Below are 26248 nucleotides of genomic sequence, written 5' to 3'. Positions count from 1 at the left end.
AATTCTTTAATTCTAAAAATTTAATGTAATAATTTTTTTTATTCTTTAGAATAATTAAAATTTTCGAAATCAAGATTATTTTTAATTTTAAAATTATTTAGAATTCGTCTAAAATTAAATTGTCTCCAACTCAATTCAAATTTTGATTACTCGAAAAAAGGAAAAATAAGTAAAAATTATAAAAATATATATAATATAAAAGTAAAATGGCTTAAAATTGGGCAGAATAATCAGCTTAACACAACATTCCCGCGCAATTTTATTATTAATAATAATAATTTATTATAAACTAATTAAATTAAATAAGGTTTTTATAAATCGTATCTCACATGGTTTTCTCATCAACGTCGATAAAACATTATAAAATTTATAATAATTTATAAGAATTGCTTATATTACTTATGGGTCAAACCACTAAAAATCATCTGAGAGTGGTTGCTGACATATTTTTAAAAAATTTAGTTTTGATATTATATGAAAATAAATGAATTTCTGAGTTTATTAGTCATAATATTATCGTGTACATTTTATTTCGTTAAAAAATATTACTAATTCAAAGTATGAAGTTCACGACGTGATTTTGTAACCACTTTTAAATTTTAATAATAAAACTAAATTTTTTAAAAATATTTCAGCAACCACTCTCAGATGATTTTTAGTGGTTTGACCCTTGTATTGCTTATCATCACATTTTATATCACAAAAAAACCTGTAAGATTGTGGGAAACTTGCAGTGCCAGCTTGCTGAAAGTTAGATGGCTCGAAAAAGATCGGCTTTCAAAAAAGAGTTAAAATAAAATAGGTTTTTTGTACTTCCTTAAACTTTGAGTACCCCTTAACATTGTCAAAAAAAATAAGTCCTAATTTTTGTTAGGATTAGGTGTCGCAAACAATTTTTGAAAGTCGACAATTCTCGAGCCACCCTACAGTAGCAGTTTTACACTGCAAGTTTCTCACTAGGATTACAAGTCATTTTAGAATTGAGGGTCCAGATCAAAGAAGCGGTTATAATTTTTTGAGACTCGAAATTCTCGACCTCTGAATAAAAAAAGAATTTAGAATTTTAATTTCTAGTAAGCATTTCAAATTTCTATACAGATTACGAAAATGTTTCTTCAAAAAAGGTGATTTTCAACTTTTGAATTTTCGACTTACAGGGCAATGATTTTGATATTAAAAAAAATATAACCGGTTTTTTTATCTGGACCCTCAATTAAGGTTTAAGCGCAACTGCTTCGCGAAAGTCGTTCGCAAACGCAAAGTATGAGTTTATCACATGCCTTTATCACACGATACAATGACATTTTTTAATATTTAAATAAAAAAAGTTGACTAGTGAAACAGTCTTTTAGGATGTACTTAAAAAAAAATTATTTATGTAAGACTAATAAATCTTTAACTTTGCTCTCCCTGACGTTTTTCGGCAATGAAATTCGTTATTTGAGATTGGATCTGGAGTCTTTCTCCATCAGGAAAAAGCTCAATCTCTTTTGCCAGCCAAGTCGACCACTGCTCCAAAGCACTGCTTTCTTTCTTTGGCTTTTTGGCTTTGATACTATTTTTTGTGAGTTCCAAAATCGCAGACTCTAAGGCATTATCCCGTTTTTGTCTCTTACCTAAAAAAAAATTACAGGGAAAACCATTTTAATTTGCCTAATGTTTTATAATAAATAATTTTTTCGAAAATTAGTTTTTTAAAAATATTGCCACGTGAAGATTTTTAAAAATAATTGGGATTCTTGGGAGAATTTTTGTAGGTACAATTTAAAAATATATTTTTGAATACCAAATACAAATTTTCAACATGATTTTTTTCTCCAAAAAATTCAAATTATTTTTAAAAACCGTAAAATTGTTTATAACAGTACCAAAAAAGTTTTTTGTTCTAAAATTATCATGGGCTTTTTTTCACTCTATTGAGGGTAAAAGAAAGCATTTTTGGTTAAAAACTTTTATCTTCTTTTGGGTAATCCGTTTGAAAAATTCTGATCCCGTTTTTATTAAAGGTATATATGGCTTTTCACGTGATGTGACCCAGGTGAAAAATTTGATTTTCTGGGATTAGGTTTAAAGTTCAGAAACCGAATATTATAAATTTTTTTAACAATTGCAAGGTGTGGAGGGGGTCAAAGTTTCAACTTTTTCTTATACATGGCATATTTGAAAAATGCAAAAAGGAACGCTTAATTTGACCATTTAAATGTTCTTGTCCCACTTTTTGACCTGTACATTTTTTTAGGAAAATACCTTAACTTTTCGATAAAAAAGAAAAGATTTAAAAAAAGGTGCCTTTTTCAAAAAACGATTTTTTATTTTTCTTTATCATTTTTTTAAATCAAAAATTACTTTTTTAAAAAAATCGTTTACATCGTTTGAAAGTGCGTAAAAATAGCTACAAAATCCATATATTATAAATATTTTTTCGTTTTGTCTTATAACAATTAAGTATTTTTCAAATATGCCGTGTATAAGAAAAAGTTGAAACTTTGACTCCCTCCACACCTTGCAATTGTTTAAAAAAATTAATAATATTCGGTTTCTGAACTTTAAACCTAATCCCAGAAAATCAAATTTTTCACCTGGGTCACATTACGTGAAAAGCCATATATACCTTTAATAAAAACGGGATCGGAATTTCTCAAACGGATTACCCAAAAGAAGATAAAAGTTTTTAACCAAAAATGCTTTCTTTTACTCTCAATAGGGTGGAAAAATGCCCCTTATAATTTTAAAACAAAAAAGTTTTTTGTTACTGTTATAAACAATTTATTTTTTTTGTAGTCTAAAATGAAAAACTGCTTTTCACAAGTTCCAGTTGGCCAATATAAAAATGAAAAAAGGGGTTTCTCCCTTATCAAACAAAGTATTTGAAAAAATTGTTTTTGAACAATTTTATTTTAAATATTCTTTTGTTATTTGTTGATAGATAATTTTCGTTTCTTCCTAGGACGCGCAGAAAACAATTTGTTATTAACATTTCATAAACAAATAATATAAAAAAATATTAAAAATGAAATGTTTCAAGAACAAATATTATTTTTAAATACTTTGTTTTATGAAAAAGAAAACCCGTTTTTCATTTTTAAATCGTCTACCTGAAACCTGGGATAAAATTTTTTTCATTTAAGATTACAAAAAAAATAAATTGCCAATAACATCAGTAAACAAAGGGGAAAAAAGGGGAATTTTTTGAAAATAGAGGAAAAATAGGGGAATGGGGGAAGCACTGTGAAGCCTGATTAAAATATTTGTGAAAAGAGTATTTCTAAGAATTTTTTCATTTTAATGTTATACAATTTAACCACTTCCTACATTTTCAACTACACATTTTCGAAAATTCAAATACATGCAGAAAAATATTACGGGTTTTAAAAATAATTTGAACATTTTGGAGAAAAAAATTATGTTGAAAATTTGTAATTGGTATTCAAAAATATTTTTTTTAAATTGTACCTATAAAAATCCTCCTAAGAATCGATAAAATGGTATTGATACCTCAAAATTAATTTTTTGGACCGTAAGGCCCCTTTCACCGCGTCAGGACACATATTTATTATCTTCCCGACGTCAGTCTAAGAAAAAAATTTCCAGTTACTATTAAAAAACAAAAATTTTTTAAATACCTCCGGGCTTTTTTAATGGAAAGCCATAATGGGGCTTCTTGGAAATCTCCTCGTCGCTGGAACCTCCGTTGCATGAGTGATACTCATGCGAAGAGTCAATTTCCTCTACAGGATCTCTCACATTTGAAAAAGTACTGCAAAAATGTTAATTAATTAAATCATTTTATCTTACTTTATTTTTATACATGGTCGATTCCACGTCAGATTTCAGTTCACATTTTTAATTTGGTCAAAACTATATTCTTTCATTCCTTACTAAAAATAAATACTTACGTATTTTTGTATTTTTTATAAGTGGACAAATTTTTGAGTTACGAATTTTTAAATTTTAGGTTTTTTCCGGTTTTTTTCACAGTAGACCTATTTTCAATGCCATATAACTTTGAAATTATTAAATTGAGAGAAATTTCGCCAAGACAATAAAAGTTTTTGTTTTTCATCGACTTTTGAATAATATTAACGAAAAAACATATTTTTTAATTTTTATTAGAAAAATAAAAATTTTTTATAAACAAATTATTTTTTTTAAAATTTGGATATGATTTTTTTCAAGTCTTTTTTTAAATAAATACCTAGAAATAGTAACAAAAGTTTACAAAAGGTTTTAGAGTGGTCATGATAAATCTTTTTATTTCAATAATTTGTTAAAAAAAAAATTTTTTTTTGTTGTTTTTCATTTTTAAATTAAACAGTTCTTTTGTCGCTAGGACTCTTAACTTTACTCATAGAAAAGCAAAATAAAAGTCTTCTTAATGTGAAAAAAACCAAATTTTTTTTAAACAAATTATTTAAACAAAAAGATTTATCAGGCCCACTCTAAAACTTTTGTTACTATTTCTAGGTATTTATTTAAAAAAAGACTTGAAAAAAATCATATCCAAATTTAAAAAAAAAATTGATTTGTTTATAAAAAACTATTATTTTTCTAATAAAAATTAACAAATATTTTTTTCGTTAATATTATTCAAAAGTCGATGAAAAATCGAACTCTTATTGTCTTGGTGAAATTTCTCTAAATAACTAGAAAATTCGGTCACTTATAAGAAAATTAAAAAATACGTAAGTATTTATTTTCAGTAAGGAATGACAAAAAACTACATTTGACCGAATGGAAAATGTGAAATGAGATCTGACATGGAATTGCCCATATATTTATACAAATATATCTTCTTAATACATACGATCTTGAAGTATCTGCCAATTGATCGTCAATAAAGGACAAATATGGTTCCAAGAACCATGGTTTTTGATTTAAACCGCCGGAACCGCTAGCTGGAACCTTCTTCCTTCTATTGAAAGATCCTTTTAGACTGGTAAATTTTTGTTTCGTCATTTCAGGACTCCAACCTACAAAGAAAAAATATTAATTTTTATCCGATTAACAAAAAAACAAGTCCCAAAGTTTAATTCCATACGATCATTTAAAAAAAATGTTCAACTCTACACAGTTCTTTTTAAATACTAATAATTTGTGCACTTTTCAACTCCATGCGAGTCGTTTACAATAATAATAATACGTTTCAGTCCACACGGTTTAATTGTACACAGATAATTTCGACACATTGAATTGAAATATTATATTCTTGTTTATCTGTATGCAGTGCAATTTTATAGAAGCATTTATTCTTTTTTCAAAAGTTTGTATAAAATTGCACTATATACAGATAAACAAGAATAAAATATTTCAATGTATTGAAATTATCTGTGTACAATTAAACTATGTGGACTTAAACGTATCATTATTTTTGTAAATGACTCGCGTAGAGTTGATCAGTGCACAAATTATTGCTTTTTAAAAGGAACTGTGTAGAGTTGACCATTTATTTTTTTTCATATGCTCGTATGGAATTAAACTTTATGCAGATAAATTTTTAATCAGGAAAAACTCAATGAATGCTTAGAATGTTATTAAAAATGTTTTCTCAAGAATTGATGTAAGAATATTTGCTTATGTACATAGTAGGTATACCTGGAAAGTTATTCGATATTTCCAGCCATTTGCTGGAAATTATCGATGGACTCCGTCTTTTCAGTGGAACCCGCGGATCCCACAAGCATGGCGATTCTCGCACCATTTCCACCAAGTTTATTAAATTATTATTGGATTGTGTGGCGTTTCCATCATGATCCAAATCAATATTGTCCGATGATTTCTTAATGGCTTTTTTCGGTTGCTGATTCTGTTGCAGATTCGGTAGGTTCTGGTCATTCTGTGGATAGGGAGATTGATTTATAAAGACATGTAATTTAAAATGTATTGAAAAATTGTACGTACTACTTTAGAGGAAAATTTTCAAAAATTTCTACCAACATTAACTGTGGAAAAAATGTAGTTTGGTATTGAAAATCATTATTTACAGAGTAAATTTCATAATACAAAAAGGTAGTAGAATATATTTTAAATTAAATAAAATTTCTAGAAATTACCACTATTTTTACCACTTTTGCAATGAGTAGTTTCAAAAGAGAATTTTCGAAAATTTACTATTGTAAAAAATTTTTTTAAATAAATATTTAATTAGCATAAAAAATTTAGTTTGAAGGTTAAACTTCTAAATATTTCAAAACACGTTTCCTCCGATTTTGAGAAAATCTATGTGAAAAAAGCTTAAGTATTCTATTTTTTATTATTTTCGAGGATTTTGAGAAATTAATTTAAATTTTCCGACCTTTCGGAGGTTAAAAAAGGTTGAAATTTGTATGAATGGATAAAATGTCCATTGTAAACTTAACGGAAATTAAAAACAGAATATTTAAGCTTTCTTTTGACATAATTTTGTCAAAATCGAAGACAACGTGTTTTAAGATATTTAAAAGTTTAAGCTTCAAACTTAATTTTTATACTAATGATATATTTATTATAAAAAATTTTTTACAATAATAAAATTTAGAAATTTCTCTTTCGATACTACCCATTGTAAAAGTAATTTGATTTAATTAAATGGGGGAAATAATCATTAAAAAATGTCTTATATTGTTAATTGTTTACTGGGGGTATAATTTTAAAATAGAATGCCCCATATACATGATTGAAGGCGTTTTAGGGGATTTTATTATTTCAAGGAAAAAAGATGGTTAGGTGAAACAACACTTACCTCAAAATTTATAATATTCCCCTCCAGAGAAATCTGAGCATCCTGTGCCCCATTGAAGCATCCATGAAATTGAATTGTTTCAAGCTCCACATCCAACCCGCAAACGCCGCACAATAAGTTTGTTATTTCCTAAAATTAAAAATCGTACATGTTACATCTTAAAAAAAATATTAAAAATAATATTAAAAATTAGCATACTTGACCGTACTGCGCGTCAGCCATTTTTGTATTTTTTATTGTCCAAGCTGAAATAAGAAAATCATACAGTTTTTAATTTGTTTTATAGTAATAATGAAAAATAAATAAAATGACCGAAAACTTCAATACCTCATTACTTAAAAAAATTAAATTTTTTTTAATACTTCAGGGGGTAAAAGTATAAATACTCTATTGAAATAATACACGTAGAGGCTGCGTCTACAATAGATTAAAAAATATGTAACGATCCTGTAGTGTAGTGTAGTGTAAACTCGTGACTTAGAATATTGCAAATTAACTGCAGTTAATAAACAAAAACATAACCTCAAATTCAGATTTTTAATATTAATTTTTAATATTAAAAATCTGAATTTGAGGTTATGTTTTTGTTTATTAACTGCAGTTATTTTGCAATATTCTAGTCACGACTTTACACTTCACTACACTACACGATCGTTACACTTTTTTAAATCTATTATTTAATTAATCTTATTAATTAATTAATTAATTATTTAAGACTGCGTCTACAATAGATTAAAAAATATGTAACGATCCTGTAGTGTAGTGTAGTGTAAACTCATGACTTAGAATATTGCAAATTAACTGCAGTTAATAAACAAAAACATAACCTCAAATTCAGATTTTTAATATTAATTTAATTATTAATTTTAATTTTTAATATTAAAAATCTGAATTTGAGGTTATGTTTTTGTTTATTAACTGCAGTTATTTTGCAATATTCTAGTCACGACTTTACACTTCACTACACTACACGATCGTTACACTTTTTTAAATCTATTATTTAATTAATTAATTATTTAAAAAATATAGACACGTATATTTATACGTGTATTTTTTCAATAGGGTATATAAAAGAATAATAATTAAAACTTAGTGAGGTTAAGATAAATCATTGTTGAGGATTTTTATGTTTAATTTCATTTTCCAATAGAAAATATTTTTTAATTGAATTAAATATAAAAATTTACATCTTATTCCTCATAAAAAAAAGCAAATGTTTATTTTTATTTATTATTTATACTAGAAAATTTATACTTACCCAAAGAAAAGCGTGTTCGTGTTGTCGAGACTCACGTGCAAAGAGAAAGAAAAAGCTTTTGGAGGTTAGAAAACCATGTTACCTTGTTAACATGTGAGAAAAATACTTAATAAAAGTATTATCACTTTTCCACTACTTTAATCGATGAAAAGTAACTTAATTTCAAAATATTTATTTTCATTAAATATTTTTTCCTTTGTTTTTAGTAATTTGTTAATAAAAAAAACATTAAAATTCTTTAAAAAATTTTAAATCTTTTTCCCTTCGCGCGAAATTTGAAAATTGAGGTGTGAATGGTTAATTGCATGCACGCCAGCGCATGCAAGCTAGCAGATGAGCTGTGAGAGTACCTTAAGGGATCCAAATTTATACTTTTTTACGTATTTTTACGTGTAGATTACAAAAAAATATAGCGAGAACGATTGGAGTTAATTATCAAAGTGTTTTCAAGGAAAAACTGATAATTTTCGATAAAAATCATTATTTTTCCCCAAAAAACAAAGAATATTTTATCTAAAGAGTTTCAAATTTATACACTTTTACGTATTTTTGCGTGTAGATTACAAAAAAATATAGCGAGAACTCCAATTGTGCTTGCTATATTTTTTTGTAGTGTTTTGCCATTCTTTATAATTTGCCATTTTCTTTTTTTTATCATTTGCTATTTTTTTTATCTTTTGACATTTTTTATTTATTGATATTTTTATTACTTGGTGAAATCTAAAAAAAATCATAAAATTGAAAATGTTAAATGATAAAAAAATTAAAAAATTTTTAAAAACTTATGAAATGTATTTCCATGCTCAAAATTAAACAAAATTTGAATTTTTCCATCGGCCTTCACACTTTAAACCCCTCAAATTTTAGGATTAGGGGTACGGAATCCGCAGTTTTAATGCGAGTGTAACTCGCACTTGTCCGATTTTTTTTTAATATGAATGTAATTAAAAGAAAAGATTAATTCAAAAGTATTTTAAAAACAACAATTTGCATCGATTATACAAGTTTAATTTATCTCATTAAACAATCTTCAAAAATTCAATTGTTAAAAAAATGACAACATAGAAACTATATAACTTATTAATTAATTAATTTTTCTATTTACAATTGAAAAAGAGAATTTTTAAAAAGGAGAAAGTATGAATGCTGCCACCTACCGTGCAAAGTCGGCGGCTCAACTTCTTTATCGACTATCAATTTGGATGTCACTAAAAAATTCCCTAGCCTGTCAAACTCACTTACGCGAACATTTTACACTTTAAACTTTTTTTATTTAATAATAACACGTTAATTTATCACAAATACAGCACAAATCTATCACTAAATAATTTTATTATTCAATTCAATTACACTTTTTCACAGTTTCCACTCAGTTTCTACACAATTTTCACTCCAACTAAATGTTTAACCAATGTGTAACGAATGTACAACGAATTCAGCGTACATTCCGATTTCGAGATCCGCCAGGGAAAATGTTCAAAAATCGCGTTTTTGGCTAACTTTGAGTACCTCTATCACTGAAACAAAAGGGCGTAGAACCTTCCACTTAGGCTTAAATTGAAGCTTAATGTTTTTACTATTATCCACAAAAATGACCTATTATTTGTTATCTATTTTTGATTCGCAAATATTAATTTTGTAAAAGTTTGAGCGTGTAGCTCTAGTCCATGAAGTTAAGGTGCAGTAATGTAATTTTTATGAACTACAGTCAATGGATAAATTGAGTTGAAGCCCAACAAGAAGGTTTACTCACCTTTGGTTTTATTGACTAGAGTTATTCAAATATTACCAAATAGTTTCTGTAGTTAAATACTAGTTACCAACATTTTTGAGGTTATTAGTGAATCATATTATTTTTAGGGCTTGTAGTCTAAAGTTCAAACTTTATTTTAAGATCAAATAAAAGGTTCTATGTTAAAACATTAAGCTTCAATTAAAGCCCAAGTGGAAGGTTCTACGACCTTTTCTTTCAGTGATAGAGATAAGCAAAGTTAGCCAAAAACGCGATTTTTGAAAATTTTAAACCTTTGTTTCTCAATAACTAGAGATAATAGGAACTTTTCGTTTACGGATTCGTGTTCAGCACGAAAAAAACTATCAAAAACAGGTCTGACATTTGCCGCACCAAAATCAGTGTTGACCTGTGTAATCATACGTTTAATAATCTAAGTTCATTAGATTTCAACTTTTATATACATTTGTGATTAATTTTCTTTGTAGCACGTTAAATACATAAATAAAATGACTAAAATTTTTGAATTTTAGGTATTTATTCCGTGTTATCCGAGTTTTCGCTTATCCGAGGTGCGTCTTCCTCACATTACCTCGGATAGTCGAGATTCTACTGTATTGGTAAGCGACTGTGTAAAATGCACTTAGGAATTTAAAATTAGGAAAAACGGTCGGTAATGCACACAGTCGCTTGCCAATACAGTAGAATCTCGATTATCCGAGGCGTTACCGACCGTTTTTCCTAATTTTAAATTCCTAAGTGCATTTTCCTAATAACCATTTTTCCTAATAACAGTATTTTCCTAAATCAATTTTCCTAACTCAATTTTCCTAATTTCATTTTCCTAAAGTTTACTTTTCCTAACAATATAATTTTTCCTAATAGAACATATGTGTTCCATGACAACCTGCGATATGCAATTGTTTATCAAACAACAAATGTCATTCTGTTTCTAAATGTGCAGCATTTTTTTTTCTAAATTCGTAGTATTTTTCCATTTATAATTTTTTTAAAATTGTTAAGTACTTTTATATTTCAAAATGCAAACTGGTCCTCAAATCGTAGGAAAACAACTCTTCTTAGATGGTTTTATTTATTATAAAACAAGAGTTTGGAAGGAGAGATTTTATTTAGCGTCACCATGTGCTTGATGGCGTCCCTTTGCGATTCACAATTATCTTATCATTTTCACTTTCAACGATTTCTCACTATATCCACTCCGAAATTGTTAGATAAATCCAGCTCGAAGGACCAAATGTTGCGTATAGGGTATTAGTGGACAGTAAATCTCTTTGTTGCAAATTGAAAACAGTCTTTAGTTTTATTTAATTTTACAGGTACATAATTATGAATTTTCCTGGCTCATTCACCAGAGGTACGGAGATAACTGCCTTTCTCATTCTTCCCACTTTCTTTCGTCTTGTCGACGTCATTCATACGTCACCATCAAATTTCCCTATCCTTCATCTACTCACTCTTATCAATCTCGCCATTCAGAACACTAACTGTCATTACAAAATATACGATAAATAAAAAAAGAATTCTTATTTTCTATAGTCTTGAAGAGGAGGTTGCTTTCTCATCCAAAAAGTGGTTTTCTAAATTGAGTAGTAGTAGTGCTTATATTAACGTTGGCACTATGAAGGTATTGCACATGAGAAACGATTCTAGCGGAAGGGTTGGTGAGAAATTGAACACTGCTAAAAGGAGAAGGGCATTTTAGAGCTCTTGAAAGGGCCTTTAATAGGTTAGGATGAAAAGCTTCAGATCTGGGACAAGACCAAAGAATGTGATCAATGTCCTCTTCGATACCGGGACAATGGGGGACAGCTTCCAGAATAAATATATTTTTTTCGAAAAAGACTAGCGTTTAAATTATAATGATTAGATCTTAAACGGCAAATAGAGACAATCCAATTTCTACGAGATATAAAGTTATGGAACCAGGGTTTTTTCTTGAATTTATAAAAGAATTTAGTGTATTGAGCACCTTTGTTTTTACTAATTTCTAAAAAGAAAGAGTAACAACTATTGACTGATTCCTTACGGGCTAGACTGAAGAAATCCGAGGGTGGGAGTTGAATGCTTATTTGTTCAGGGTTAAAGGATGCATCTTTGGCAGCTTTATCAGCTGTTTCATTGCCTTCAATTCCTGAATGACCAGGAATCCAGACTAGTTTTGTTGGACGGTTCATACCTGAAAGAACTCTCAAGCGGTTTCTTATGGTAAAAATTATATAAGACTTAATTTTATAAATATTTTTGGATGCTAAATGTTTGAGAACGCTAAGAGAATCTGAAAATATTACTGTATCACTGATATTGTTGTTAATAATATAATATAAAGTAAACAAAATAGCAAAATCTTCGAGTGAAAAGATAGATGCAAAATTGGAAATTTTGAATTTAGACGATATATTTAAGGAGGGGCAAACAAACGCGCAACCAGCCAGATTATCCTCATTCGACTTAGAACCGTCTGTAAAGAAAAATGTGTGGTTAGGGAATTTGCAAGACGTATGATCTTTAAATAAAAGTGAGGGATTAGATGAGGATTGTAGTGTTTTACCCAAATCAAAAAAGATCTGGGGAGTGGATAAATGATCCTCAAAAAGGAATTCGAAATAGGGATCAAGGTCTCTACTTCTTATTAGTTCGCCGTAATCTTTCGTCTTCTCGAAAGCCATTTAAAGAGGAAGATTAAATCTTACGTTACTATTACGAGTGAGGTAAGAAAGATCTAAAAGTGTGTCGTGTAAAGGGTGAGTAGAGATTGAGAAGGTTTTATATAAGTATTTTTTTGCAAGATAGTTAAATTCTGACCTGAAAGGTGGATCACAACCTTCCGCCAGCATAACGTTTATAGGGGTACTCCCTCTATAACCTGCAATTAGTCTTAAAGCTCGATTACGAATTTTTTATAATCGCGTGAAAAGTTTTTGTGGGATTTAAAATTATAGGCCTGTGAACCATAATCAACTCGGCTTTTAAACATGGAATTATAAATTTGTAAAAGTAATTGAGGATCTGCCCCCAAGAAGTACCTCGAAGGACTTTAAAAATATTTAATATTTTATTATTTTTTTTCACAAAGATAATTAAAATGAGAATCGGAGGAACCAGATTAGTGAAATTGAACACCAAGGTATGTTGCTGAGGGCGACGGAGGGATAATGGTACCATAGGAAGATACAGAAAGAGCTGGATCATCTGGATTGTATTTTTTATTGCTATAAATGACAAATTTCGTTTTGGATGGACAGACTTCCAGGCCTCTTTCAGACAAGTACAGAGAGAGAACGTTAAGAGAGTTTTGGAGGGAGTTAATTATTTGATTTAAGTTAGGAGATCGGAACGTGACAGAAATGTCGTTTGCGAACTCATGGATTTTACAGTCGCGAGGAATCAGTCTGTGTAGTTTACGGGTGTAAATTGCAGAATTGATCGGGTTGAGAATTGAACCTTGTGGGAGACCAGCAGTGCTGATTCTTGGACCAATTATTTCACCATTTATTTTGAAAAAAATATTTTTACATTTGATAGAGTTGTATATGGAATTCCTATTTCACGAAGGTCGTTAACGAGAATATATATATATATATATATATATATATATATATATATATATATATATATATATATATATATATAATGCAATTTATTGTTTCAAATTCATAGAATTCATACAATAGAGATCCTTATACGTAGCCGTAGAAAATAAAAGGCAAATTAAAATACATTAGTAGCATATAAAGAGCAAGACAAAATAATGTAAATAAAAATAGATATGCAGATTCAGTCTTTCATTTAAGGGCGGATCGTGCTCGCAATGCAGACACCACAAAACTTACAAACGATCGTAGTTTCTTTTTTTCTTTTGAGGTCATCAGGTCCACCCAAAAATGCCCGTCGGAGAAATTCAACTTGGTTTCTTTAAATGACTCATTTCTTAATCCCGTGTAAAAAAAGGCATATCGCCATAATGTGAAACATTGTTTCTTCTTCTTTTAAATTACAAATCGAACAGATTTGAGTAGGATCAATTAAGAAATTTTCTTTTTTATACCTAATTCTGTGGCTTCTATTTGGGGCCAATCTGATCTGACTTACTACCCGAACTGTGTACATCGCCAATCCAGCATTCAAATACAAAGGAGTCTCTCCCCTGACTGACAGAGATGGGAGGATCTGAAGACCTTCCGTTTTTTCCAATCTCGCTCTATCCGACTCAACAAGAAATCTTTCACACACCCCAATAATATTCTACGCTTCCGCCAGTAAAACACCCACATTCAGTATGTCTACATCTTTATCATAGCCTGAGTTTCTAATCAGTGATTCTACTTGCAACGCCCAATTATACCTTTGGGAGATTTTTTCGCGAGGTTTTGTCAAGTTAAAGATTTTCTGACAACAAATTTTAGGATATCTGTTATCTGACATATTAGATATCTTTTCTATCCATTTAAGGAGTGATTTTAAGATTGTGGATGACAGATGGATTCTTCTTGACTCCACTGTTACAGCATAATTAGGCGTATTGGTCGGCAACATTAACACTTTCTCGAAGAAATAGGTCTGAGATTTTTCCATACAATCCAGATAGCAAAGACCCCAGACCTAAGCTCCGTAAACTGCCACCGTTTTAACCATTGCATCGAATAGCCTATTTTTTGGTTGCCAAGTATCTGATTTAGATTTTTCTATAATTTCTAATACCGAGCCTGTGGCCAATTTTGCAGCGGTATGCGCTTTATCGGCGGCCTTACCGAAGGCGCCCGAATTCGAAAAATGTGTACCCAAGTATGTGTAACCGCGAACTATTTCTATCTCGGATTTCCCGTACATAAACTTATGTTTTTTTCTACGTCCCCCTTTTTGAAAAATGACTATCTGAGACTTTTTAAGGTTAACCTTTAATTCATAATCGTTACAGTATTTATGTAGGATATTCAATTTTCTCTGAAGGTCGCTAGCCGAGTCAGCCAGGATCACGATGTCGTCTGCGTAGGCTATGATTATAATCTCGTTTTTTGTGTCAATTGATACACCTCTGGCGCCCTGTTCTCGGAAATAAATTTCCATATCACTTATATAAAGGGAGAAACATAAGGGGCTCAAGGTGTCACCCTGTAATACGCCTTGAGTAACTTCTACCCAGTTCGAGATCTCCTTTCTCGTTCGAATCGCAATTGTGGCCTGCTCGTATAAATTTTTACAAATCCTTACGAATTTTGAGCTTACTCCTAATTTAAAAAGTTTATTTCACAGTATCCCATCTGGGCCCGCCGCTTTTCCTGTCTTACATTTTCGAATTACAGTAATCATCTCCTCGTAAGTCACCTCGCCATCAAGAATAGGGTGTCTCGCATCATACAAAATGTCGCAAAAAGTAAGTCTTGGGGGATACAATTGAGTTAAATATCTATTCCAAGTTTCCATCTCAATGCGGTCGGATCCCTGGGGGCGGAATTTAAATCTATTGACAGCTTTCCAAAAAGTGGAAGGGTACTTTGACTGAGCTACTTCTTTTTTAATTTAATCTTCAAATAATTTTTTATTTTTCTCAACTAAATTTTTAAACACTTTTTTCTCTTTTTTATAGGCTTCATTATCCTCTAAGACAAAATTTGATTCAAAACATTTTTTAAGGGTTTGCTTTACTTTTTTCTTTTGAGTGTAACATGCTGCATTAAACCACGGTTTATTATGCCTAAATCTCCCCGTGCCTTTCCGCATCCCCAGGGACTCGGCCACCTGAGTTACAGCTGAAACCAACGTATCACTTGCCACCTCATGTGAACCCCCCTTCCATTGAACATTCGGGTGCCAGCTCATTTTCTCCGCAAATTCTTCATACAAATGCCCCTTCCATTTCAGTCCCCAGACACAAGATTCCCCGCCCAAATATTTTCCCCTTCTCGAACTCATATCCGACATTGATTCGAGCGACAACGCTACCGGTAGGTGATCTGACTGAGTGACCAGAGGCGACACGCAGAAGTTCAGAACAGAGTAGAGATATGCAAAATTACAAAATACCAAATCCACGGTGCTATTTCCCTGTTGTCCGCAATAAGTAAAACGGGCGGGATTATCATCGATAGATATCCCGTTCAATAAAAGAAAAGAGCGCTCTTCAAAAAATTCCACCAAGGATCGACCTCTCGCATTAATTTTCCCATCCATTGTTTTTCTTACCCCCGTTAAATTGACTTTTAAACCCGACAAAACTGTCTCATCTACCTGATTTAAATCTCCGACCCTGCCATTAAAATCTCCCCCCACGATTATCGGACAATTGAAGTTTAATGCCTCTACTTGTTCAAGTGCCAACGCCAGGATTCCAAAACAATAATCATCATTTAAACACGGGCTAAAATAAAATAATCCAATAATAAAATTTTGCTTAAAACCTTCAACCAACATGATGATACCTTGTTCGTTTTTAAAATCGTTTTTAGTACAATATACTCTTTCTTGATAAAAATACACAACCCTCCTCTAGGCCTACCCATTGAAAATTCACGAGTTGCATTACTGCTAAGAATGTTGTGGTTACTTATCCATTCGGGGAGAATTGTTGGAGGTTGAGTCAGCCACGTTTCCGCCACACATAGTATGTCAATGTCTGCCATGTTGTCCTCGATGTCCAGGAAGTTACGAAAACCGTTGACATTCCAGAAGTAAATCGAAAAATTTCCACGCTTGTTAGTCTTCCGTTCATGATCTCGAGATCCCACGAGCATCCTCCTAGTGTACTCTTCTCTACGTGCTTTGGAATTGGTACTCTTCTTTGGTTGCTAGTCGTCTTGCTTTACCTTCTTCGTCATTGATGGTGAATTGACAAATTTGTCCAGTGAATAATTATTCCTTTCTGATGAGAGCTGACGTTTTCCTGGGGGACGTCCCGGTCCTCTCTTCACATCAGGTGTTGCCATAGAGACATTTTCACGATGTTGACTTAGTGTTTGTTCGGACGAGTTAATAATTTTTTTTATCTTTATCCATTGTTTGCAAATCTTTTAGTGTATAGATTTTATCGTTAATATACAAATTGTTCGTTTTAATTTTTATATTCCGGTCGCATTAAATTCTTTCAATTTCTGGAACACCAGCGCCTTCCATCTTGGTGCAATAAAACGTATTAGAATTGGTCTGTTTCTTCCGGGTTTCCCTACTCTGTAAGCCGCCTCGATGCAGAATTGATTCATTATAATTCCTACTTGATCGAATATCTCCTTGATTTTCAAATATATGTTTTCTCCATCTGGTTTTTCCTCTGCTTTGAAAATAAGAATATTCTTTGCTCTATTTGCGTTGAGGCTAGCATTTAGTTTTTGTGAGAGTGTTTCGACTGTTTCTTCCAAATCCGAGTTTTTCTGAATGAAGTTTTGTTTGATTTCCTCCACATCTTTTTGCAGTTTATCGTTACCAGTTTTAATTGTGATGATATCATCTTTAGTTGCCATGTTTTTCTGAATGGCCTTCAAGGTATCCATTAGTTGTTTAGGCTCCATTGTACATTTGTAAGCAAGTTCAACTACAGCTTGATTTGGGTGACTCACGCACTTTCAATTTCACTGGATTTTTGGGAATGGAAAAACTTTTAGATTTCACATGCTTTATTCCCTGATTTGTAGAAATCACACCAAAAAACAGTCACTGTTGCAATTTTAGGATTTACCCCTACAGAATCCGTACTGGTTGGGACTAAGTATTCTGTTGAGTTCTATAAACCAAGAGAGTCTGTTGTATAAAAGTTTTTCTGTGATTTTAAAAAGGCATGAAGCTAGAGAAGTGGGTCGAAATTTACTAATAATTTTATTAACAATTGAAAGGAGGGCTGATAAAGCTTCTTCTGGAAAATGATGAATTATATTATAATCTATTTTGTCAAGACCTGGAGAAGATTAAATTTTGCATGAATTAATAACTATTGACAGTTCTGATAATGAAAATGGAGCTTCTAAAAATTGGTTGGAGTTGAAAGTACTGGAAAATTATCGTAAAAACCAGTGGGAGGGTAAAGATCATTTATTAGGGAGTGTAATTTATCTATGACTACTGTATCTGCCAAGCAAGAAGCTGTTGCAGGTTGAGTAAAGCGGTTTTTATAACATTTAATAATTGACCACATTTTTGTTATTGGTGTTTGTCTATCGAGTGAATCGCAAAATTTTCTTAACGATTGACGTTTAGCTTCATTTACTGTCCGTTTAACAATAGCTTCGCATCTCTTTAATTCGATAGAATTGGAATAGTTAGACGTTGTTTTGTAAACTGATAGGACTGGTTTTCTATTTTGGGTTGCTTCTTCACACTGGTTGTTCCACCACGGTGCTGGGATGAATGGTTTTTTGGGATTATTAAAGTTTCCTGTTGTATTGTGTGTTGATTTTCGTTGAGGACATGAGAAATTGATTGCAGAATCTACAAGATTTACAAAATGAGAGTAATCGGCGATGGGGTCTGTAGTTTTTAACAATTCAAGATTAGAATCTATGGATGTTTTGAGAGAGGCTGTAAATGTTAACCAGTTTATACCTTTAGTTTTATATTTATGGGATGTGAAGGTAGAAATGGGTATTGTAACACCAAGTGAAGTAAAGATAGGATAATGATCACTACCCATTTTATCATCATGGATAGACCATGAAGATACTGTAAAAAGGTTCGGGCTGACAAAGGAAAGATCCAATGCTGAGCCGGGAGATGGTGGAGCACCAAATACGAGTAGGAGAACCATTGATTAAAAGAATGAGGTTAGAATTGATCAAATCATCACACAGATTAAGACCATTAGAACAATTGTAGGAGCTGTTCCAGAGAGTGTAATGGCAGTTGAAATCACCACCTACAAAAACAGATTTATAACCAGCATTCTCAATTGAGCTAAACAAAAGTTTCCAAAAGTTAACCGGTGTTTGTTTGCCAGGGACTCTATAAGTTGAAATTATTAAAATTTTTCCAAGTGAGAAGTCAATTGAGACAGCAAGTTTAACTGCTTTCTAATGGCAATCACGAGACCACCACCTTTATTTATCGTTCTGTCATGTCTGATTATATTAAAATCTTTAAGTTTATTTAAATTATCTTTATTGTTCGGTTTGAAAAAGGTTTCGCAAAGTAGAAGTATGTCAAATTTGTCAGAGATTTTTTGGAGTTCGTGAGTCTTATTGAAGACGCCACGACAATTCCACTGCACTAAGTTTAACGTAGAGAGACTAGCCATTATTATTAGGGAATGTAGGATTTAACAAAAATTGAAGGCTGTCTGAAATTTTAAGGAAGTGATCTTGGTTGTGTTTTGCTATTTCAGGAGAGGAGGCGACAGATAGTTTTGAAACTAGGTTACTAAGCCAGATAAGGAAAGGGAGAACTGAATCAGAGTTGAAAGATGTAGAAACAGGAGATAGGTTATGATGTGGTGAAAGATTAGCATTTGTCCCTGTCGTAATTCAATTGAGATGTGAAGAAATTATTTGACTGAGCTGGTCTCTTGCGGGGTTGTACTGGAGATGAAAGAGAATATTGTGTATTCACAACTATCGGTTGTTGAGTATTTGCAACCTGTGAAAAAGTACGATCAGTAGAAAACCAACTGTGAGAAGTATTGACAGAAATTGCGAGTGTTTGCCCAAATTTGGAAAGTTGGAAAAATTAAATTTTGTATGATTTGGATGTTTGGGAGGACGGAGAATAGCTTTAGCTTCGTTAAATGAAACTTTATTGACTCGCATATGTACGAATTTCTTTTTAGTGAGAGAATTCTGGATAATCTCTAGATGTAGTTAGGTGTGAGCAAGAACAATTGACAGATTCTGGTGGATTTGACTCTTTGGGGCACGGGTTTGTTTCGTTGTGAGTAACAACTTCTCCACAAAACTTGCAACGTGGTTTTTGAGCGACAGTGTGCAGCGATGTGTCCGAATCTAAGGCATTTCAAGCACATGCGACGGTCCTGAATGTAGGGGCGAACTGGACTTGAGCCTTTAAAAATTGCCACTCTTTGTGGAAGAATTGTGCCTTGAAAGGTTAACAAAATTGTTGTTGAGGGAACATATTTAAAAGATTTTGTGTTGTCGTCGAAGGTTTTTTTGTTGAATCTACGTACGTTTATAATTTTTATACCTTTGATGTGCGGGCCCATGATTTCTGCATTTTCTAGAATTTCTACATCCGAGATGTCTGTAAGAACATTATTTATAATTCCCTGACAAGACACGAAGCTCGAAGGGATAATTGTAATAAAACCCTTTGATTTAAGTAGAGGATCGTCGAGAAGTTAGTTTGCGACTTTGCTAGAATTTAAAATAACTTTTACCTTGTCACGACTGCTTTGTTAAATGTCGCAAATGCAACCGGGAAAGGAGGAACGTAGTAGACGACCAATTGACATGTGGTTGAGATCTTTACGTAAATCTGGTGAATAAGGATCACGTTGAATAAAAACAGTAGATTTGGATTTGGAAAGCTCATCGTACCGGAGGGGGTTGAATGGGTTCTTCTTGTTTGTTTGTATTGTGTCTGTTTTTTGTTAAAACTTTGTTTGAGTGAGTCAGTTGTTTGTTTGGTCATTTTCGGTGTGTGAGTCTGAGAAAGATTTGACTGTACGTCGTCGCAGTGCCGCTTTGCATCAGAGCTGTCAGTCAAATTGTTTTTTTTTTGGAAGAGTGGAAAGAAAAGAAACAAACTATTTTAGTAAGAGTAGAATTTTCTAAAACACCGCCAATGTAATATTCAACTCGAAAGGCTGTACATACGCGAAGTAACAGTAAAATAGAGACGAAAAAGAAAGCTACCCAAGTAGCACGATATATCAACCAGATGAAACGGTGATATCACCGGGGAATATCACCGTGACATCAGGAAAATGTCAAAATGTCCGCCTTACGGTGATATCACAGTCATATCACGGTGATATCATTGATATTTTACAGGGACTTAAAATTTTTAATAGTTTAAAAAATAATAATAAATAAAAAAATCTGTCCGCTCCCCCTCCGGGGTAGCGGACGGGTTTAAGCGCGCCTTGGGGCGCGAAGAGCAGTCCGTCGCGCTACGCGCTCCAAATGTTATGCTGACTTTACATTTAATATTATAATATTTTAATATAAAAATTATATACAAAAATTTTATTATTATTATATAGGATTAATTTTCTTAAAGTTCTTTGACTTTAAGGAGAACATTCTCATCATGGCACTCGCGTTTCACGCTCGAATGTATGATGCGGAATTAGAAGTGTTTTTGAGTATTTGGATTTTCTATTATTTAAATATATGAGACATTTGAGAAAACGAATACATTTAAGGGGTAAGTATCTCATCTCCATTATTTTTTTCAAATAGTTTTTTAAGTAAACAATTTATTGTGTCAACAACATTTTGTGTCTACATATGTACATACATACGTACATACATACAGACAGACAGACACTTTCGCCGGACCATGATTTTTTGACTCAGGGCACCTCAAAACGTAAAGATTTCATGGAAATAGTAAAAGTCAATTTTCGACCAATTATAATACCTTCTCATGTGATGAGAATGTAAAAATAAATGCTTTTTTCATTAAAATCTTAAAAACGTAAATAGATAGAGAATAATGTTTCAAGGCAAAGTTGTAGCTGATAAAATTTTGAAGAAAAAAGTCTCTGGGGTCATTATGCCAAGATGAATACATTACAAGATAATTGAGTCAGAAAGTCTGATTTTTGTGTAAAAAAATATAAATAATATTGTTGAATTTTGTATTTAGATTTTTATTTGATTTTTGGTTTCTCTCAACTTAGGTGAACACCCCCCTACTCTTTAGTTGGGTCTTGAAAATTTGTACCTGAAGGGAGCAATTAGCTTTTATGAAAAACCTTTCCTAGGTAGTACAGGCCGAGCTCATTGACGAGAAACTTGTAACTTCAAGACCTCAGCCTTTCTCACGCTCTTATATACATTTTGTCTACTTTCGTTCGACGTCACTAAATTTTAATATTTCAAATAAACTTTTTCAAATAAAGAATAATCGTGTGTGAATTTATTTGTGAACCTAATAACTCCAACAAATATGTATATAGAGTGGTTTTTTTCTAAATTGATATTTTTTTCACTTGTATCATATTTTCTAAGTCTATTATGATTTTATGTACTGATTTTTTCACCCCATTAATAAAATTTAATTTTTCATGAAAAATGTCTTTTTTGGCGTTTTTTAGGTGTTTTTCGACAATTAAATAACTGTAACTTTTACAATTTTAATTTAATCAAAAAATTTTATTTAAAAAAAATGTTTTTTTTCCTGGACTGTAATGCTGTGTAGTGAAAAAAAAATTTTTTTAAAAAAAATTAAATTTCAAAATTTTGAAAATCCCGCAGTTTTTGCATTTTTTGATGAAAATGGCTGGCTAACGAACTTAACCTGTATTTTGATACTAACTTTGTGTATGCAAAATTGCAAAACGATTTGTTTCGATTTACAAAAGTTATTGTGTCAACAACATTTTGTGTCTACATACGTACATACATTCATACATACTGTTAAAGACGGATGTTGATTAACAAAAATTAAAATAAAATAAAGTAAAATAATTTTGAAGAAAAATAATAAGATTAGAAACAACACTAATTTTTATTATTAACAACCCGCTTATTTGGTAAGCGTAATTGCTCTTCGCTACACAAGATAGAAGAAGGGTAGTGGGCTGTCGCTTAGAGTGTTATCTATTCAACACCCCCGGGTAGACGGTATTTTGTTGGAAATATTCACCAAGAAAGAAATGAGATAACACAAATAAAGGTGACAAAATAAATTGAGAATTGAATTAACATAAAATAATATAACATTTATTCATACAACCCCTAAAATGTGTACATTTAATTCCCCAATTAAAATCTTTAATATAAAATGATTACAATTAGAAACTTTGCTACTTTAAGCTACTTGAATTTTAAATTTAAGTCTCACAAATAAATATTATTTGTCGTAAATACAACAAATAAAAATAACCAATGACAAAATAAAGATCTTGACAACAAGAGAAACAATTTGTGTATTTAGAGTGAATGTGATAGTGTGTGTTAAATGGTGTTTGTTTATCGTATTTAGATTTTATATATATTTAAATTAATATATATATAGCATTGAAGCTACTCACCAGAATGATAATAAAATAAAGATACTGAAAAGTATCTAATTACTTTTCAACGTTTGATATTTGAACTTCGGATTTTATATATATATATATATATGATTCACGAACATGCGGAAGTATATCCTTTCTTTCTCTGTTCTCTAATAAATTCCTTTTATTTAACTGAATTTAATCGTAACTTGCACTTTTAACAATTATAGCACTTTCCATTTGATAATTAATTTATCCTTCTTTTTAATTTTAAGAACCTTTATATAATGATGGACTTCACTGATGTGGAATTTTCGCTGTATTGCTGAGATAATTTCGTAGACTCTACCCTTTCTGAAGGGAGTAAATAACTGAATCAACCACCTTTGGTGGGAACAAAACTTAAATAATAATAATAATAATAATAATTTGGTGGCAACGATCACCCCCTGTTGGTATGAGATTTTTAGGAGGTGGGAGGGTTGATTTTGAAATCAACACCTCGTTGTCTCCATGCAAGTTTTGGCAAACTTGCATTTTTCTAGTGGCGTGATCGGTTCAACCACCTAATGTACTTTTATACTTCATATATTTCCTCATTTTCCAAAATAATGTGGCAACTCTTTACAGTGTAAGTCCCACAACTTGTGCAATCGATCAATAATTTAGTTCAAATTATTTCGCAATATGAGGTTCAATAATCTGAATTCATTTGCGAAATAATTTTGATTTGGAAATTAAATAAAATAATAAAAAAAATGAAATTATAAATATTAATTGAATTATTTAGAAGTATTATTTAAATATTCTAGTTCCCGATAATTAATAGGTGAATGTATTTGTGTTGTTCATGTTGTAGGTGTATAAGTATTATAATATAATAACAATATAATATAAAAATATAAACATAAATATTATTTCTAATGAATAATATTTAGCAAAAAAAAATTAAAAAATTACGGAAATCCGTCCGTAACACATACATACATACATACAGACACACAGACAGACACTTTCGCCGGACCATGTTTTTTCGACTCAGGGCACCTCAAAACGTAAAGATTTCATGGAAATAGTAAAAGTCAATTTTCGACCAATTACACCGGCACAAAAAAAAAATTTCGAGTGCGAAGACCGCCACATGGTAGGTTCTCTTCCTTAAGATGTATCTAAAGAGAAAATCCTAGTCCGACCTCGAGTTTGGTTCTTGTTTCATTTTTACAGGCCTGGTGGGGGGGTGTAGTTTGAGAAATTAACATACATGGGAATTTAATTTCTTTTATCAACTGAAAGTGAATGTTTGCTTATTCTAACTGTGGATTTTGATTCAGTGGCTCTAATTACATGAAAATTTAATAAATACACAAATTTAAAAATGGCCGATCCAATATGGCGGACCTAAAATGGTGGATTTTTGAAAAATTTGTTTGGATTTCCTTGAAACTTGTTACTAGGGGGTTTTTGGGGTCGCTGATTACGAATTTGATGTTAGTTTTTCAAAATTCAAAATGGCGGATCTAATATGGCGGACCTAAAATGGTGGATTTTTGAAAAATTTGTTTGGATTTTCTTGAAACTTGTTACTAGGGGGTTTTTGGGGTCGCTGATTACGAATTTGATGTTACTTTTTCAAAATTCAAAATGGCGGATCTAATATGGCTGAAAATTTTCGAAAAATTGTTTGGTTTTTGTAAAAAATTGCTATTTTGGGCTGTTTAGGTTGCTGAATAAGATTCTGACACTTCTATTTTTTAAATTTTGCAATAGTGAATTTAATGTGGCTGACAATTAAAATTTTTTTATTTTCTCGATCGTTTACCCTGAATCTGAATTCACCAAAATTTAGTAATGGCTTGATGTAAAAGTTGTCAAAAGATAACTGCATATCTGTAAAAATACAACCTCAAGTTAGTTGTCTTATAAATAATATTTCTCCGATTTAATTTCTATTTTTTCTATTTTCGCGACTAGGACACCTCCCCGTGGTGAAGGCGGGCAACTAATGTTCGGCTAAGTTTCTATGTTTAAAATATGCCTTCATGGCAAAAGTAGATAAGAAGATTACGATGCAGAGGAGGGATACCTCAGTATGAAGCCATTACTAAATTTTGGTGAATTCAGATTCAGGGTAAACGATCGAGAAAATAAAAAAATTTTAATTGTCAGCCACATTAAATTCACTATTCCAAAATTTAAAAAAAAGAAGTGTCAGAATCTTATTCAGCAACCTAAACAGCCCAAAATAGCAATTTTTTACAAAAACCAAATTTTTCGAAAATTTTCAGCCATATTAGATCCGCCATTTTGAATTTTGAAAAACTAACATCAAATTCGTAATCAGCGACCCGAAAAACCCCCTAGCAACAAGTTTCAAGAAAATCCAAACAAATTTTTCAAAAATCCACCATTTTAGGTCCGCCATATTAGATCCGCCATTTTGAATTTTAAAAAAACTAACATCAAATTCGTAATCAGCGACCCCAAAAACCCCCTAGTAACAAGTTTCAAGGAAATCCAAACAAATTTTTCAAAAATCCACCATTTTAGGTCCGCCATATTAGATCCGCCATTTTGAATTTTGAAAAACTAACATCAAATTCGTAATCAGCGACCCCAAAAACCCCCTAGTAACAAGTTTCAAGGAAATCCAAGCAAATTTTTCAAAAAATCCACCATTTTAGGTCCGCCATATTGGATCCGCCATTTTTAAATTTGTGTATTTATTAAATTTTCATGTAATTAGTGCCACTGAATCAAAATCCACAGTTAGAATAAGCAAACATTCACTTTCAGTTGATAAAAGAAATTAAATTCCCATATATGTTAATTTCTCAAACTACACCCCCCCACCAGGCCTGTAAAAATGAAACAAGAACCAACTCGAGGTCGGACTAGGATTTTCTCTTTAGATACATCTTAAGGAAGAGAACCTACCATGTGGCGGTCTTCGCACTCGAAATTTTTTTTTTTTGTGTGCCGGTGTTATAATACCTTCTCATGTGATGAGAATGTAAAAATAAATGCTTTTTTCATTATAATCTTAAAAACGTAAAGAGATAGAGAATAATGTTTAAAAGCAAAGTTGTAGCTGATAAAATTTTGAAGAAAAAAGTCTCTGGGGTTATTATGCCAAGATGAATACATTACAAGATAATTGAGTCAGAAAGTCTGATTTTTGTGTAAAAAAATATAAATAATTGTATTAGTTAATTTTTAAATAAAAAGTCAAATTATAAGAAATAGCAATTTTTAATAAATAGATTTTTTTGCTTTCGTGTTTTTTTAACGATTATTTTTATTAAACTAGAAATGCTAATACAATTTGCAAAAAGTTTTAGTTCAACAATGCATGATAAAGGTTTTTGTTTACATAATTAAAAAAAATTCTTTTTATATATTTTTTCATATTTCAAATCAAAA

At 31.2% G+C, this 26248-nt stretch overlaps 1 protein-coding gene across 1 annotated transcript; it reads right to left on the bottom strand.

Moving 5' to 3' along the window:
* Window positions 1-313: 313 nt before the first annotated feature.
* LOC127278990 (uncharacterized) lies at window positions 314-8641 on the bottom strand. Its single transcript, XM_051301014.1, has 7 exons — window positions 7977-8641; window positions 6917-6963; window positions 6719-6847; window positions 5593-5833; window positions 4805-4970; window positions 3624-3757; window positions 314-1616 (listed from the first exon to the last, which is right to left on the bottom strand). The coding sequence occupies exons 2-7, from the start codon at window positions 6938-6940 to the stop codon at window positions 1396-1398; spliced, it is 915 nt and encodes a 304-aa protein (XP_051156971.1). The 5' UTR covers window positions 6941-6963; window positions 7977-8641; the 3' UTR covers window positions 314-1395.
* Between the last annotated feature and the right edge of the window lie 17607 nt (window positions 8642-26248).

This window comes from Leptopilina boulardi, unplaced genomic scaffold (assembly GCF_019393585.1).
Source record: "Leptopilina boulardi isolate dan_hultmark-lab unplaced genomic scaffold, ZJU_Lbou_2.1 LbouV2_213, whole genome shotgun sequence".
Lineage (NCBI taxonomy): Eukaryota > Metazoa > Arthropoda > Insecta > Hymenoptera > Figitidae > Leptopilina > Leptopilina boulardi.
This window is presented reverse-complemented; position numbering and strand designations above follow the sequence as displayed.